Source organism: Lutra lutra, chromosome 7 (assembly GCF_902655055.1).
Source record: "Lutra lutra chromosome 7, mLutLut1.2, whole genome shotgun sequence".
NCBI lineage: Eukaryota > Metazoa > Chordata > Mammalia > Carnivora > Mustelidae > Lutra > Lutra lutra.
Genome location: NC_062284.1, coordinates 133,976,654 through 133,994,579, shown reverse-complemented (window position 1 = coordinate 133,994,579; position 17,926 = coordinate 133,976,654). Strand labels below are relative to the sequence as shown.

Here is a 17,926-nt window from a genome sequence, read left to right as displayed (position 1 = left end):
GCGTGTTGCATTGCTTCTGTTAATGATTCAGAAGATCACGATTTGGTGCTTGTCTGCTACAGCAGCAAACCAGCTGCAGTGACGTCTACTCAGATCCTGGGTGCAGGGTAACAGAGACAGACCAGTTTTAATGGCTTTGCTAGAGAGCTTCACCTGCCCTCCAGATCCAGTGTGCCCTTTCCTGCCTGCTCTCCGCACGCCCCAAGCAGCTGACCTGTACGGACAACAGTTGAACTCCCCGGCGCCCCTCCTGCTGGTTCCTCCACCGAAGGCCACAGCCCCCGTTGGAACAGCGCACTCTCTGTAGGTTCCAGCAGCTTCTTTAGTCCCTTCAGATCTCCTAGTAACTGCATCTCACTGTTGCTAGCCCAGGAATTCTGCCAGTTAAACTACTTGAGTTACTCCCTTGAGTGGTAGTTAATAGTTTCCTGCTAGTCACTTGATGTACAGAAAACCAAATTCAAAAAAATGATGAGACCATCAGACTGGTCATCTGATAGATGAGCTACACATTCTAGCAAATATTTTTAATGCCTCACATTTTATAAAGAACTTCCCTCCCGTCTTACTTGATCTTTGTAACAACCCATAAAGGTGGCCTAGCAGGAGTAATGTAAAAATTATTAGCATTGCCTTACAGGTGGGGAAGGCTGGGCACAGAGACATCGACTTGGGTCAGATCACAGACCTGTTCAGCATAGAGGCCTGAGACCTCGTTCCCAGGGGCTCCTGCTCCTCCGGTCGCTATCCCAGCGAGTGCCGTAGAGAAGTCAGGAAGTGGCTTGGTGCTGCCGTTAAGTGTGCAGTGCTAACAGCCCCTGGTGGTGAATCACCAGGTAAGTGCACTTTCTGGTCCTCCGTGATGCTAAGAAACTTGCTAATTAACCAGGATCCGTAGGCGTTTACTCCTTCGGATTTGGCTCCTGTTATCTCTGCAGCCCTGGCATCCTGGCCTGTGCAGAAGTCTCAGGAAATACCCACATACTCAAAGGGGCAAGGGGGCCACTGTCACTGCAGGGTCTTTTGGATCAATTCTGGTGGCATGCTCCTGCTCAAGACACAAGCAGAGCTGCTGATCATGAACCTAACATCCACTCACTTTTGTCTCCACATGTTCTAGGTGATCACGATGTACAAGTTCATTACAGGATGTGCAATTTTAAATTGCCAGTCTTGACCACCTAATGCAGTTTCCCTCACGGTTCTGTATTGTTTCTATGGAGTTAAGCGCCCATGGGTGGTTTCCTCGTGCGATTCTGATCCCTCCCCAAACACTGGAGGCAAAAGGACTACTCAGGAGAATAGTGGTGAGTTCTGCTGTGATGGCCCTGTCCCCACATACCCTCTAACCTCAATACCTCTGTCCTCGCCCAAGTTCCTTGTTAGGCAGATACAGTTGTCAACCATTTTTTATTTCCCCTAGGTTTTTTAAAAAGGAGAGAGTGGTTCTTTAAAACCTCTAAACGGCAAAATTCTTGATCTCTGGTTAGCAGTCACTTCTAACATCTGGTCTAGGTTGTAAGAAAAGTCAAACTTCGCTAAGAAGCGAGGTTTGCTTTTTAACACAGTGTCCCAAAGATGAGTACGTTACACAGCCTGGATGAAACATTTCTCACCTGCACATCTGTTAGGGCGTTTCGCCCTGTTCACAGGTGACAACAAAATGCAAATGAGCAGGCGATGGGACAGCAGCGCTGACCTATGACGAACTCCTCCCTAAGTGGCCTGATGTTTGCTGGCTTGTAGCCATGTAAACGGCTGAGAGGACAGCAACACTGGTTATCACTGGTTATCACAAATGCCCACAAGATAAACACCCGCTTCACACCATCTTGCTGTGTAACCACCTTAGAATCAGCCGGCCTGACCTACAGAGGCCTCCAGAAGTGTCCCCCGACCAAGTTAGCCCCACTTATCTGTGAGCTCAGGATCTGTCCTGGTCAAAATTTCCCACAACCGTCTCTGGAAACACCTGTAGGCCAAATTCCATCTCTCCTTCCTTCTGTGTCTACTAATGTGTCTGGGCCCATTCCTGTCTGCCTCTTGAGGCTACCCATCGCATGGCCACTGCCATGAGAGCGATCTTCCTGGGTCCCTGTGTTCAGTAGATTGTGCCTCAGAATAAAATGTGTGGCCTCTTGAGATTGGATCATCTGTGCCTTGCCCCTTGTGGACCATTTCCTCCTCCTGCCTGGTCTCAGGACACAAATGTTTCGAGAGCCTTCCTCACCTGAGCCTCAAAGCAAGCCAGACTCTCCTCCTTTCCATCTGTCAAAGTCCCACTGTTAAGTCTGAGAAACCTCCCGAAAGCTTAGCTTTGCCAGCATCATTGCCTTTTCATTCTTACTACCCTGTGAAGTATGTGATGGTCACTCCAATATACTGAAGAAGAAAAAAGGAAAGGGACTGGCCCAGGTCTGCTAGTAAGTGGAAAAGCCAGCAGACTCTCCTGTTCAACTCTGGGATCTGTTAGGCCTTTTGTGCTTGGCAGAATGGGACTTATTTCACTCTGAACTTTAAGGTCTTGGGTTCAGTTTGACATGAATTCTCCCTTCTGTCCTCTTAAAACTAGCCAACTCTGTGTTCTACAAGTGACCTCTGGACTGGTTGGCCTGTCTTTGCTCCATCTCCTGGCTTGTTCCTGCCACCCACCCACGTGCACTCTTGGCTTCACTTGAATTAAAAGCAGCTATAGCAAAAAGGACTTTCTCTGCAGAACCTGTGATATGAGCAAAGGCACCCAGTTATAAACACTGCCAAGGGCCCGGGGCTGCCTGAACCCAGGTGACAGGGCATCTTGGAAATGGAAGCAAGATGTCCAGAGATGGAGGAGCCAGAGCCTTGAGAGCGATTCAGGCTGGAGTTAAGGGTAAGGTCGGGCGGCTGAACCCACAGCAATGCATGAAGTCCCCCAGGACTGGCATTACAGACCGGTGGGCTCCATCAAAGTCCACCAGACCTAGAAAGATACACTCATTGTCTATAAATGGCAGCTTCAAAGATGGCGTTGGTCATATGAGCAGATCCCTAAACTGCAGCTTCTCGAACCCCATGTACCCCCACACCACCTGTGCTTCAGTGCTCCTAAGTCTGAGTTTCCCAGGTATAAAAAAAAGGAAAAAGTTGCACTAGGTGTAATTTAACAGGCGGCCATATGGGTTCAGTCTTCTCCCCCTGGTTGATGGCAGTTCTGAAACTGAAAATGCAAACATGGTGGAAAACATTACCGTGTTTTAACAACCAGAAGCTGAGCTCCAGTGGTACAGGGGAGATCCGCTTGCTTTATCTGTAAGGCAGTCTGTCTGTGACGTTTTAGTGAAAGGGAAGTAGTACTCTACCAGGAGGAGCAGGTATAAAAGCTAAGCCCTCCTGATGTAACAGAGCAGGTACCTTTTCTCTTAGGATAAGGTAAGTGCCATATCTGGAAATGCAGAATTCACAACCCACAGAAATTTACAAGAAGTGCCACCTTGCACTGTCTGGGCAGGGGACAGTGCGGCTTTCAGGCTCACCTGCAGTCAAACCCCAGCTTCAAGTCTCACTGGCCAGGCAGCCCTGGGCTTCCAGAACTTCTCTGAGCCAGTGTCTTCAGCTGTAAAACATGGACACCACTCCCTCCCTTCCAGTGTGGTTGTGAGAATACCAAACATATTCAGTCCCAGCACTGTACCTGGCACCCATGTGTTGGAAGTCAATCCAGCAGAGTGAAACCCAACGGATACGTGAGGGTCCCCCTGGGTCCCATCACTCAGGAGACTGCTTGGTTCTCAGCCAGCTGAAGCCTTCCATCCTAGCCCCCCAAGCACTTCACCAGTGACCTCCTCCACCTTGGAGCAAGTCTTTCAAACTGCAATTTTTTTTTTTTTTTTTTTAAGTAATCTCTATGCCCAACATGGGGCTCAAACTCATGGCCCGGAGATCAAGAGTTGCACGCTCTTCTGAGCCAGCCAGGCGATTTATTAAAGCCTTTACACAGCCACCCCCTTAATCGGGGAGGGAATTAATCTGCACTATTAGATGTCAGAATAGAGGGCTCTCCGTGTGGGGGCCTGTGGGGCAGGCAGTTTCTGGGGTTGCAGTCGTATTCTGTTTCTTCATCTGGGCACTGGTTGATTATAGTTCAATTTCAGAAGATTCATCAAATGGAAATGTGTATTATCATTGTTCAATAGCTTAAGCCATTGTTCTCATCCTCAGTTTAGCTGGTTTTTAGCCCTTTAGTTGAGGCTGGGATTGGATGTGTAGGGCAAGAAAAGCGAACATTTTGTTACTTCCACCCTGGGTCGGTTCTCTTCCTTTACTCTCTTCTTGGTCAGCGTCGTGTCAAGGAAGGGCGTGCAGGCTATTCCGCATCATTCCTATGTGGCCCAGCCGACTCATGCTCAGGGGTGCCGCCACACGACAATGGGACAGACGGCCAGGTCTGACACAGGCCACCACCACGCATGCACCCCTCTGCTCCACTCACCCGAAGAGCAGTTGATAAAGATGAAAGGGATGGGAGCGGGACAGGAAAAGTCAGGGGGGGAAACAGCAAGGAGGAAGGGAAAGGACGAAGACGAGTGTCTGTGCCCACAAGGAGGAGGAGACCATGGAGGACAGTCAAATAGAGAAGGGGTTCAAACAGAAGGCAGAGCAAGGGAATGAAGAGGTCATGGGGGTCAAACAGAGAAGGCAGAGCAAGGGAATGAAGAGGGAACCAACAGATAAAAAGGTAGAGAACAGTTTTTCCAATGGTTCCTCTAGGTCAGTAGCAACACTTAACTCTTCTGTGAGGACTTCCCATGGACTGAGGCAACACAGCTACCCCAGTGACACCGAGCACACAAGTCACCAGGCAGCGGCCGTCTGACACAAGGCAGTCCTACTCAGGGCCAGGCTGACAGGGCTCCCCGGCCCCACAGCCAGTGGCCACACCTGCTGGGGAAAGCTCTGATGAGCCGAAGGGCAGGACCATGGCATGGCCAGGTCCCACTCCATGCATGGAGCCCTCACCACCAGAAAGTTCTGTGAACATCTGTTAGTACCCTCTAAAGGAACAGCCTCCAAGTTCCCAGTTAGCAAACAGCTGGAGTAGGCAATCTAAGAGCTGGGGGAAAACAGCCCAACATCGTGAGATGAAAACCCCATCACAGCTGCTTTTTTCCAAGCTCCTGTTAGGCTAACAGACTGAGGTATTAGAGGTCAAATATTACCACCCCAGAAACATCCCTCTCGCTTGGCTTCTGCTCTGAAAGCCACCAGCTACTTTCCTATTGACTAGAAAGAGGCACGGTCTACTGAGGAAGTTAAAGGAAAGAGCACAGTCTGTATTCAGCAGGAAGATTCCTTTATAATGGCGAATTTGAGAATACACAGTACTGGAGTAGGGCCTGAGTCCCTGGGCCACAGGAGGCAATACGGACGCAGGTCTGCGAGGGACCAATGCGTGCCAGGGCTCCCGACGCACGGACTCTCATGCCAGGACTGACTGCCACACCCCTCCCTGAAGCTCAGCCCACCCACCAGTTCTGCCAAGACCTAGGTCGCATTTAATTCTTCGTGTTTGGCCACTGAATATAAAATCCGCCCCGATGACAGGATCAGCACAACAGTCTCTTTCCAGTCACGAGAGATGGAAGTCCCGGCTCTTGGTGAGAAACCAAAGTTCACTTGACTTCTCTTGCAAGAACCAGAGAGAATTTTTTCTTAATGATCCGTTGAAGTATTTATATGCATTTGAAACAACTAACAGTCCATTCGGTGCGCTGTTTCCCTGGAAGATTCTCATATTGCCCCTCCCGACGGCCAGAGGGGGCGTATATCAGGGAACAAAGAATTAAGACACTTCAAAATAAGCAATAAAAATCCTAGTGCAACACTCAGAAGCAGATGGTGGGCTCGCAAGGGCAGAGAGGAAGGAAGCAGGTGCTCTACTTGGGGGCAGGGGGCGGCCTCCGGGAAAGCCACAGAAGCATCAAGAAATAGGAAACCCAGCTGGGGAAGGCCGGTTTCCTCCTGCGCGCTCCCCAGTACTCGGGGCCAAGGACCCTACCCCTCACCCTCCACCCACTCTGGTGACCTGCACACTAAGTTGGGTAGTCTCTGATATCGGCCTAGGCCTAGGATAGAGACCCTGCCCCAGGGGGCCCCCGGAGGTTCCTTTCCGGCCCTTCCAAGCAAGAGGTACCTGGGAAAAGGCAAGGAAAGGAGAGGCTTCAAAGGCTCACAGAGAAGAAGCAAAAGGTGACTAGCAACACAGTGGCTCTGCTCTGTGCCTGGCTCTGTTCTGTGGGGAAGACCTGCGGCCACGGCCACCTTGTCCCTGTGCTGGGGACAGACTGTGCTAAGTCGTCAGAGCCAGCAGCAGCCTGAATATGCTCCACGTTCCCTTCAGATGTATCTACACGTGTATTCAGATCTTTACTATTTCTAACTGAAATAAATGCAACGGATTCAGGTTCATTCCCCTTTGCTATAAGCTGCTCAGTTCCCCTGCCCTGAGGGGTTCACACCTCCCGCTGCCAGGCTCACCACCCCCTCCCCGAAGCTGGCCACCTGCCCCACCCCTCATGCCAGGAAGAGCAGAGGACACACACTGTGACAGGGGCCCGAGAGGACTTCTGTTTCTAACCCTGAGAACCTAAGGAATTGTGAAGGACGCGGAGAGGGAGCTGGGGTTAAAGGTCACCGGGCTTTTTATTGCAGTTAAAGCAGACTCGGACAGGATGGTCCCAGCCTCGAGAAGGGACAGCCCGGCGGTCATGGGAGCACTCGTCACAGAAGCCCTGTCCACAGGCCCGGCAGTGGTGCTTGGAAAGCTTGATGCTGAACTCCTTCCGGCAGCTGTGGCAGTGCAGGATCTCATGGTCGGGCACCCAGTACGCTGGCCTGGCTGCGTCCTTCACCAGCCCTGTGGTGGAGACAACACCAATGGGCGCACCGCGGGGAGCCGTGCATCCCGAGCCCCCAACCACCACTCCTCGGGCCAAGAAGGCGCCCTCAGACTCTTCACAGGCTCGCGGTCCTACTGCACACACGACTGCCTAAAGGGCTGGTTGGTTTGTGAAGATTCGAGAGCACGTGTGGGGGAAGGAGGCAAAGGGAGAGGGAGAAAGTCTTAAGGAGATGGCACCACCCAGGCACCCCTCACCTACTAAAGCTTTTAAAACATGCATACACCTGGCCTGCACCCCACGCCATGCAGGTCAGGAGATCTGGAGCCGGGGCCTACGTGCTGAGATCTGCGTGTCTATCGAGTTCACAGGCGATCCCAGAGCACAGCTGCATAAACACCACTGGAGTTGGGCCACCTGGCCCACTCAGTTGGTGAAGCAGCTGCCTGCGGCTCAGGTCCAGATCCCAAGGGCCTGGGCTCCCAGCTCCACAGAGGATATGCTTCTCCCTCTCCCTCTGGCACTCCCCCTGCTTGTGCTCACACTCACTCTCTCAAATAAACAAAATCTTAAAAAAAAAAAAAAAAAAAAAAACACTAGAATAATGATAAAGCAGCCCAGACTCTGGGAGTCAGGACATCTCTTCACGCAAATCACGGTTCCACTGAGCACATGCTGATTAGCAGCTACAGGATAGAGAGAGGTTATCTAACTTCTCTGGGCCTTGGCTTCCTCCTCTTCAACAGCTCATGTTCAAGAGCACTTACAGGGATTATAAGAAATAGCATGACAGGTCTAACACACTGACCTGGGACCCAACAGGCGCGAGCGTGGAGCAGGTGAGCCCTTGGTAAGCCCAGGAATCAGGCACCCCTGAGAGCAGATGCAACCTGCGCTTCAAGCCTGGGCAAATCTATTCCTGCACCCTTGAGTCCAAAGTTCATCATCTGTTCACCCTTAAGCCACAAGGATGGTAAATCGGATCCAAGTGATTTTCACCACCAGCCACCCAGGAGCCTCTGGTTGCTCCCCTGTAATGGGCAGAAACACCCCAGGCCCAGCCAACAGTGCCCAAGCCTTCCACAGACTGGTGGGTTTCCCCTCCCCTCCCTCGGGCCCTCCTAGTTACAAGCACCCTTCACATCTAGAGGTGAATAAGAATCGGTGAGTAACAGCGCGGCTGGTATGGTAGATTAAAGACAGCCACAAACTCTCTGACACTCCTGTCCCCTCCTTCAAATGCAGGCAGGCTTTGTGTCTCCGGGAGTCTATAGCATGAGTACCATTTCCAGGCCCAGATCTTCAAGACACTGGTGGCTTCTATTTCCTGTCTCCTGGGATATTAGCTTTTAAGAGTCCTGAGCCCCATGTACCAAATCCAACGACCCCTGGAGAAACCATGTAGAGAGGCCTGAACACATGGAGGGGTGCCCAGCATGTAAGCGAGGTTGGCTTGGCTCCTCGAGACAGGTCAGGCTGCCATACTGGAGTATCAGGTGGTTAACTCCAGCAATGCCCCCTAGACTGGAACAATTACCCTTCCTGACTCAAAGTTGTAAGACATGATAAAATGGCACTATTTCAAGCCTTTACATTTTCAGGAAGCTCCTTATGCAGCAATGGATAGTGTAACAGATGGCCTCCAGGATTAAACATGAAACCGCTAAGGTTTCCAGCAAAAGCAAGCAAATATAAATTTCTGGTCAGCAAGGCTCTGACACAAGGACAGCCCAGGGTACTCTGAAACCCCTCATCCCACATACGCTACACCCACCTAGCGGTATGTCAATGGCTGTCACCACGGCTCCCAAAGTGCTCTGCACGGCCTCGCCCACCTTCCGAGCGATCAGCGTCCCACCTTCATCATCAGCCTGTGCCTCAGTCACATCTGTAGACAGTGAGAAAGGAAAAGCCGTCACCTCTTAGTCATTTCCCAAATGGAAAACTGAGGGGCTGACAGCAGAGTGCTTCTGGATTCTTCTCCCAGGATAACCCGGTGCTTGCTGCCCTGCAATGACAGCAAGGGTCTGGGCTGGGAGTCAGGTCAGACCCTGACACCGAGTAAGCTCTGTCAGTCCTTGACCTCAACCCACTGGAGCCGTTTTATAACCTTCCTTTCAGGGAAAGCCAGAAAGGTTCTAGGAGCGTGACCAAGGACCTTCTCCAGAAAAAAGACCCAGTCTAAGCCATGTCTGCTAACACAGGACTCGCACCCCTAGGACTCTGTTAACAAAGAGCTGGGAGCAGCTGCCCTCATTAGAGTGACTGGGTGAGGAACAGGGTGAGGCATGTGGGAGTCCACTTCCCAGAACCCCGGGCCAAGGAGAGAGGGCACCCTCCACCCCTGCAGGCTCCTGGGCCCCACGTTACCTAACTGAACATTCCTGGCTTCGTAGCAGTTGTCACACACCCGCACGGGCGCAGGGCCCCAGCCCCGCTCGGGCACTGGCCGGGTCTTGGACGAGCAGCTGTCACAGAAGCCCTCCCCACAGGCCCGGCAGTGATGCTTGGTGTCGTTATCTTTAAAGGATGTAGCGCATTTGTTGCAGCTCTGTTCCAAGCCCAAAACAAACAAAGGCAGACGTTATTCGTTTCTATGGACTGAGAAAGCCAGCGAGATCCAGGGGAGGATTCCCCCCTGCCCCCACCAATGCTACTGAGAACGGCAGGACCCCAACAGCAGTCATGGAGAGAACCTGAGGCCTCCCCTCATGAAGAGTGCACCCATGAAGCCCAGCTGTGACCCATTTCTTCCAAGAAGTCTCTGGAAAGCCCCCTCAAGTCTATCTGGCTGAGTCACAGCGTTCTCAGAAAAGACTACGCTAAATCTAGCCAGAACACCAATGAGAATTCACTTTTTTCCATGGCTTCTCGAAAGAGCCTTTGGGAAGTTGATGAGGTGCAAGCTTCCTGTCACAAAGCGTGTGGGCCCAAGCTGGGGGCTCCCTTGCTGTGGCTACTGCAGAGACTCATGTACCAAGACACATGCCCTCTAAATGCCCCTTTTCCTCCAGATTCTATGAATCTACAACCTCAGACATCTGACCAATAAAGAACTAGGCCTCGGAGACAAAGGAACTAGAACCCACCAAAAAGAGATTAAGCACAAAGTAATACAGAAACATCAATGGGAAAGAGAACACTGGCTGCCTCTCGTGCCCCGCCCTTTCTAACGTACTGGGAGCTAACCTGACTGAAAAAGAACTCCCGGGCCTCCCTCACAGAGCAAGCTTAGGACACGGCAAAATGGCACGAGCAGAATAGGCCATGCCAGGGAAGCAGCGGCATCCTGCCGCACTGTACCAGGATCTGGGAGTTGGGCCTCCAGTACGCAGGGGCAATCTGGTCTGTCAGCCAGGAAGTCACGGCCTTGGTGGGCCCAAGGCTAAGCTCAGACACCGACTGGGCCATGAAGTTCATCCCATCCAACAGGCGCTGGGCAGCATTGTTGTTGTCCTTCAGAAATCCATCAGTCTGAAAGGAGAATGCAGGCTCCCATCATGCTCTGAGCGAAGGGAGTAAAGGGGCGGGGGGGTGGTCTCACTCAGGTGAGTTGTACGCTCATCAATGGCCAACTCAGAACCACAAACTCCCTGGCAGAGAAAAAGGGGTACAGACCAAGAATCCCTCCGGCTTCTAGACAGAATCACATCCAACCACACATTACTGACTCACTCCCTTTGAGGCAACCATAAGACCTGGAGCACAACTGTTAATTCAGGCCTTACCTGCCCATAAGTGAGATGTACAATCCAAGAGATACTCGAGTAAAATGGCAGCTCCTTCAGGAAGCCCCCACCCCCCCGCAGGCTGGGTTAGGAGCCCTCCCTCTTGGGTTCCTCTAATACCTATACATTGTCAGGAATCCTGTTTCCATGTGTAAAGACAGTACCTATTTATGTATTCAACTTGCAATTAGACCAAGCTCTCTAAATATAATAACCTACCTTTTTCAATCTTGTATTTTTAAAGCATCAGGTTCAATTCTGGGCATATAGTAATCAACCAATACTTGGCTTGACATAATGACTGAGTGAACGAACAGAAGGGGAGGGGCCTGCATCCCCTAATCCCAAGGACCACAAGAAATGTGGCCTAAAAGGGGTCTAGGATATCACTGCTTTCTTGGACTACACCTATCTAACCACGGAGACAACAGCATTCACACGAAAGAACACAGACCCAAAATCAAATGACATAGTCAGAAAAGGTGTAGAGAGAAAATTATACTAGTCAAGGCCACATTAAGTCCTGGGGACAGGATGGCCTGGCCCACTGTGCCAGCAGGGTGGGCTCCAGAATGAGTCCCGTTGGTGGGACTGGAAACTGGAGAGAAGAACAAAACAATAAGGAACTCCTCAGTTTTGGGTTTGTTTTTTTTTTTTAAGATTTTTATTTATTTGAGAGAAATACAAAGCATGAAAGGGGAAAAACAGACTCCCCTTGGCGCTGGGAGCCCAATGGGGTACTCGATCCCAGGACTCTGGGATCATGACCTGAGCAGAAGGCAGATGCTCAACCAATGAGCCACCCAGGTGCCCTGAACTCTTCAGTTTTATGGGAATTAGTGGCCCCAGAAAAGCTCAAGATGGTTCTGCAGGTAGGCCTGTTGGGCTGACTGCTACCTTTTAGGAGTCACCCAGCAAGGGGAACAGTGCCAAATAAGATAAGTCCCTTCAAGAAAATCACTGCCCTTTTTTCTACAAAGAGAAAAGGTTTGGGGTGTGTTGTGATTTACCAGTAAGAATGAGAGCACCACACTGTGCCTCCAAACAGATTTGTTTTTCCAGTATCTTGAATTCAAAAGTCAAATTAAAAAATTTAAGGGTTGACAGTAATCCCACTTCTTAAATATACGGCAAGAGAATTTTCTGGAACAGAGGCTTTCTCACATGAAGAATGTCACTTGGGGCACCTGGGTGGCTCAGTGGGTTAAGCCGCTGCCTTCGGCTCAGGTCATGATCTCAGAGTCCTGGGATCGAGCCCCGCATCGGGCTCTCTGCTCAGCGGGGAGCCTGCTTCCTCCTCTCTCTCTGCCTGCCTCTCTGCCTGCTTGTCAAATAAATAAATAAAATCTTAAAGAATGTCACTATAGGGGCGCCTGGGTAGCTCAGTGGGTTAAGCCGCTGCTTTTGGCTCAGGTCATGATCTCAGGGTCCTGGGATCGAGCCCCGCATCGGGCTCTCTGCTCAGCGGGGAGCCTGCTTCCTCCTCTCTCTCTGCCTGCCTCTCTGCCTGCTTGTCAAATAAATAAATAAAATCTTAAAGAATGTCACTATAGGGGCGCCTGGGTGGCTCAGTGGGTTAAGCCGCTGCCTTCGGCTCAGGTCATGATCTCAGAGTCCTGGGATCGAGCCCCGCATCGGGCTCTCTGCTCAGCGGGGAGCCTGCTTCCTCCTCTCTCTCTGCCTGCCTCTCTGCCTGCTTGTCAAATAAATAAATAAAATCTTAAAGAATGTCACTATAGGGGCGCCTGGGTGGCTCAGTGGGTTAAGCCGCTGCCTTCGGCTCAGGTCATGATCTCAGAGTCCTGGGATCGAGCCCCGCATCGGGCTCTCTGCTCAGCAGGGAGCCTGCTTCCTCCTCTCTCTCTGCCTGCCTCTCTGCCTGCTTGTGATCTCTGTCAAATAAATAGATAAAATCTTTAAAAAAAAAAAAAAACAAGAATGTCACTATAGCATTTTGATAATAAAAAACCGAAGCAATGTGGAAACTGGAAAAATCTGCGTGTGGAAATGAGAATATGAAAAAATCCTTGTTATAATAGGTCAACTTTTAATTTTATTTAAAGTTGTGCTTCTATGGGGCGCCTGGGTGGCTCAGTGGGTTAAGCCTCTGCCTTCAGCTCAGGTCGTGATCTCAGGGTCCTGGGATCCAGCCCCGCATCAGGCTCTCTGCTCAGCAAGGGGCCTGCTTCCCCCTCCCCGTCTGCCTGCCTCTATGCCTCCGTCTGCCTGCCTCTCTGCCTACTTGTGATTTCTCTGTTAAATAAATAATCTTTAAAAAATAAAATTTTTTTAATTAAAAATAAATAAGTATTTAGTATAAATCTATAAAATAAATCTAGTATTTAGGCAAGAAGAAATAATTAAGGGTCTAGAACAAGAAAAGGCTCTCCAGATCCTGCCTCCCTGAACCACCAAAATATTTTAAAATTCAAGGTTAACCTTAATTCTACACAAGCTCCACTCCTCCACACACACGAATAACTGAATGATACAAGAAGAAAAATGGAGCAGCTCTTACTCCAGGCCACACGTGCACAATCTCCGTCCGGACCACTGTATCCACAGGATCCTGGTTCCCAAACCAGTACTGCCGGCTACGGTAGACCACGCCGCAGTTGGGACACTCGATCACGTACCTACGAGGAAAGTAAACAGATAATGTTACCCGGCCAGGTGCCTGGCAGACCAACACACCGACAACCCTCAGCTACATCGTCACCGTTGAAACTCACCCAGACCAGGCATATTTTGCGAGACCCATCCAGGGGGAGTCAGTGGAAGCAGATGTCTTGGGCACTACGCTGACCTCCTTGCCTCTCTCATAGCAGGCCTGAAACATGGAGCACTCTGCCAGCTTCTTCTCTGTGCACCAGACCCCCTGACCCCTTCGTTACCCTGGCCAGCCCCCTCCCCACAAACCATACCAAGGTTTGCAGACCCTGAGTTCACATCAGAGGAAGGGTCATTTCCCTAAAAAAGCCAGTGCCCTAAAAGATCATGAACTGAATGTGGACCCATCCTGAGACCCGAAACAGAGCTGTAATTTAGGCCCACCACCAAAAATCCATTAGACGGAGTTCCCACAGAGCACTCCTGCTCTGGAGAAGAACGAACAGTCAGTGTACATGCCCCTGGCATACAGGCTCCACAGAATACAGGGAAAATAGGCTGGGAAATTAACAAATGAACCAAGGGGTCCCAGCATGGGGCGTGGGGGTTCCTCTGGTTAGAGCTGGAAAGAAGTCCCAGATACACTCCATCTAAACATCAAATACTTCGGGAAGCGGGAGAGGGTGGCCCCTAGTCTTTCCCAAAAGCAGAGCAGGGCAGCGAGCCACCTGCCGGAGCAGAGCACTCACCTTGCAGGTATAAACGCGGTTGTCATACTGGTGGGCGTATCGACAGCGGCTCTTGGCTTCGTGAGGGACTCCTTCTTTCCCATGATTCATGCTGTTCTTACATCCAGCCCTGAGTGAAGCCCAAAAGCTGACAGTGAGGTGGCTAAAGGAGCCCCTGACACTGACACAGGGGACTGGGACCCTGAGCCCGACACGGAGCCAACACCAGACCTTGGTTATGTACTGGGCCCCAAATCCTGAGCACAGCAGGCGCCGTGTGGGGCTCAGAAATCCACATGCCTCTCTTCTACAAGACCTGGCAGCACTACAGAGACGTGGCCACTATTAACCCTCGTGTGAGGAGAAAGGAGAAGACAGGGAGGACTCTCTTCCTGGGAAAAATCACATGGTCCCACGGCAGAAATGGAGGAGCCAAAAGGCACCACCCCTGACAGGAGAGAAAACCTGAATGGCGCTCAGGAAACCCCCCAATCCAAAAAAGCACAAAATGGGAAGTTTAACCAGAACAGGCTGCCAAGATATAAAACAAAACCAGCCTCCAAAATTTGGCAGTGCATTAAGGGGAGGCTTAAGCTGAACAAGAAAACCTTCCAAATAAACAGTGCGCTCTGCCATCCTGACAACAGAGAGCAAGACTTTAGAATTTCGCTATGATAGAAGGGAAAGTTCTGGAAACCCTGGTGAGGCTGTCAGAATGGAAAAGTAATGATCCAACAAAGCCTAAGCCCCTCATGCTGGGCTGTGGGGTAAACAAAAAAGGAAGGTAAGTAGTCACACTGGCAACTAATATCCCACTTTCCTCTCCAACATAATCCTTAGCTCTCCCCAGCCCAGACCGTAGAATCTAAAAGCCAGAGCCAAGGTGGTGGCAGTTCAGTGCCCAGCAGGTAGCCTGCATATAGGGTTCCATGCAGAAAGACCATTCACAATAAAGGCTCTAGAAGGATACATGTGGACAATGTGGGGCAGTGGTCCTGATTGGAATAAAGACAGTTCAATGGGGGAAGAGGGTTGCAGGGTGGGGAAGTGTCTACAGGACCCGGAGACCGCGATCTCACCGACACACTGCATTTAAGTCTCCTGAACTCCATTAGACAAGCCACCAGATTGTGATTTAATACCGCCAACAGCTCGAATTAATCCAGCGATCCTCATCAAAGTGTGGCCCCAATCAGCAACATCAGCATTACCCGGGAGCATACCAGAAACGCAAACTCACAGGCCCTACATCAGACCCACTGAATCGGAAACTGGCGGGGGCAAGGCCCAATGACGTGTTTTAACATATCCATCAGGGTTTTCTGACACGTGCTCAACGGTGAGAATTGAATTGAGCACCAGCGTCACCAGGAGGTTTGTCAAACTACACAATCACAGCCAGGCCCGCTGATGCAGAACCTGCATTTCACCAAAACCCCAAGGTGATGCACACACAGATTAGGGCTTGAGAAGCACGGCCCTAACTCAATGTCCTCAACACACGAGAATCATATGAGGACCCTTTCAAGGACATCAACACAAGGGCCCGACCCCAGCTCTGTTAAGTGAGCATCCTTGGAACTGAGGTCCCGGCCTTGAGAGTTTTAAAGCTCCCTGGAGAGAATTCTAAAGGTGCTCTAAGAGGCTAACCCTCACAGTGAAAGGAATCACCCAGGACTGCCACCTACCACAGAGCACACTCCAGGCTGGCAAATGTTGAGTAAAGCAAGGGAATGACTACAATTCAAAGTCTTGGTAGGAGAAACGTAGAAAAACAAAGCAACCTAAGGTTTTCTGCAGTAAACACCGCCCAAGCCAGAAGCCAGCCAATTTCATATCTAAACCAGGTCGGGATCTTCAGAGAACACTTCAAAGCCATGTATCCCAGAATCCCTTGCAACCTCGAAGTGTGGTCCCCCGACCACCGGGATCACCTGGGAACTTGTTGGAAATGCACCTTCTCAGACCCCAGCCCATCCGTAATTCAGAATCTGTAACTCTGCCAGACCCTAGGGGATCTGCACACACTGAAGTCTGAAATCTCCGTCTCTGCCCGAGGTGGCCAGGCCTCACTTACCCACAACTGAGGCACAAGGAGGAGCAGGTGAAGTATTCATCTGGGAAAAAGGAGCTGTGTGCCATCTGGTCATCGGGGATCTCACCGCTAAAGCGGTCACTCAGGGCCTGCCGAGGAGGGAAGGCGACACATGAAGGTGCTTGGCAGAGAGCCCCGTGCTCTGCCCCTCCCGCTACTTGCCTAAGTTCCCCTCATCGCTGGCTTCTTTCCTACAGGCTCCACCGCTGGGAGGGGCACCCCAACGCTTCTGCTCCTTACCTGTGACCTTCTTGGCCCAACCTGCACCCATCCTCGCCACAGGAAACCTCAGGAAGAACCAGCCCATTCCCCCGGACGTCAGAGGGAAGCCAGCAACATTACTGTGCTCACTTAATTACCTCGGAGGTTATAAACACCTCACACACTCAGTCTTTCATGCAAAACCACCACAGATAATGACTCATGCCCATTTCATCCTTTGAAGCTGGAACCAAGAATCGGAGAGCAGAGAAGAGGCCTCGTCTTTAAGTCCAAGGGAGGCAGAGCTGAATGGTGAGCTGGGAGTTCCCTGGGCTTCTATCCCAGTTCTAACCACAGGCGCTCTTTGGGGGTTTACTAGGGCCACAGAACTAACTTGATGTAGAAAAAAGTCATCAGCCATAAAACAAGGAAGAATTATTGTAGTGTTTGGCAGTCTTTTATCAACAGTAACCTAAAAGACAGCAAACAGCCAAAATAAATGCCAAGAAGAAAGATAAAGTACTTGCAAAAGCAAACTGAAAATTTTATGTTGAAAGAAAGCTTCCACTTCTAGACCTCTGTTTTCATTCACTACTTTATACACTGAAAGTGTCCTTCAAGCTGATTTCTTCCCAGCAGGCCCTTACTCATATACGGTGGGGAAAAGTTACATAAATTAAAGGGAAATGGCCTTTTCAGGCTTTATATATCAACATATACATGCAAGTTTCAGTCTCCCATTCTGAGGCAGCCACGGGCTATTCAGGGGTAAGAGAAAGTAAAGTGGCCTGTAACAGAAAGACAAGATGTTACTTCCTTTAGTAAAAAGGCAAAAGAAAATTTAAGAGGAGATTTGGAAAAAGAGCAGACTAGGGGTTTTGGGGGTTTTTGTCTTTCAAGATTTTATTTGACAGAGAGAGAGAGAGACAGCGAGAGCGGGAACACAAGCAGGGGGACTAGGAGAGGGAGAAGCAGGGAGCCCGAAGCGGGGCTCGATCTCAGGACCCTGGGATCACGACTTGAGCGGAAGGCAGACACTTAACTGATTGAGCCACGCAGGTGCCCCCAGATGAGGTTTTAAACCTAGGTTCTCAGGCTCTGAAGGGAATTTCACTTAACGAGAACCTGTTAAAGTTCCTTTTCCTTTTCTCAATGAAATCTTAATAGCCCGAGGTGCAAACTCAAGTGTTGACAAAGACACGTGGTCTGAATGATGAGTGAGCTCAGGCGTAAGACAGGAGGAATGGCAAGGAGTGTGTCAAAGTGAGGGTGCGTGACACCCAGGCACGTTCCAACTCAGCTTCTGCATGGGTCACGCACGGGATCTGCCAGCCGTCGCCGGGCAGGTCGCAATCCTTGACTCAGACCAACAAAAAAGGTCTGACAAATAACACATGTAAGTCCTGTCCTCTTGGGGGTATTTTGTGAGGACTAGCTTAGGGAAAACACTGAGGACATACATGAATATACATAGGAATATTAATAATAAATAAGAATGAAAAGCAAGGGGCACCTGGGTGGCTCAGTGGGTTAAACCTCTGCCTTCGGCTCAGGTCATGATCTCAGGGTCCTGGGATTGAGCCCCGCTTTTCCCCCTCTCTCTCCCTGCCTCTCTGCCTACTTGTGATCTCTCTCTGTTTCAAGTAAATAAATAAAATCTTAAAAAAAAAAAAAAGTGAAAAGCAGAAT

The 17,926-nt window shown here is 50.5% G+C and overlaps 1 protein-coding gene across 4 annotated transcripts in view; it reads right to left on the bottom strand.

The window, feature by feature from the left end:
- Positions 1-5,312: 5,312 nt before the first annotated feature.
- The window catches only part of ZFYVE1 (zinc finger FYVE-type containing 1), a 58,464-nt gene continuing 45,850 nt past the window's right edge, over positions 5,313-17,926 (bottom strand). For all 4 annotated transcript variants that reach the window (XM_047736065.1, XM_047736066.1, XM_047736068.1 and 1 more), the window contains 8 exons: positions 16,019-16,125; positions 13,963-14,071; positions 13,336-13,433; positions 13,122-13,239; positions 10,179-10,349; positions 9,246-9,426; positions 8,650-8,763; positions 5,313-6,892 (listed from right to left, as the gene is read on the bottom strand). In XM_047736065.1, the coding sequence (XP_047592021.1) occupies positions 6,660-6,892; positions 8,650-8,763; positions 9,246-9,426; positions 10,179-10,349; positions 13,122-13,239; positions 13,336-13,433; positions 13,963-14,071; positions 16,019-16,125 (1,131 nt within the window). In that variant the 3' untranslated portion in view covers positions 5,313-6,659. The remainder of the gene's footprint in view (positions 6,893-8,649; positions 8,764-9,245; positions 9,427-10,178; positions 10,350-13,121; positions 13,240-13,335; positions 13,434-13,962; positions 14,072-16,018; positions 16,126-17,926) is intronic.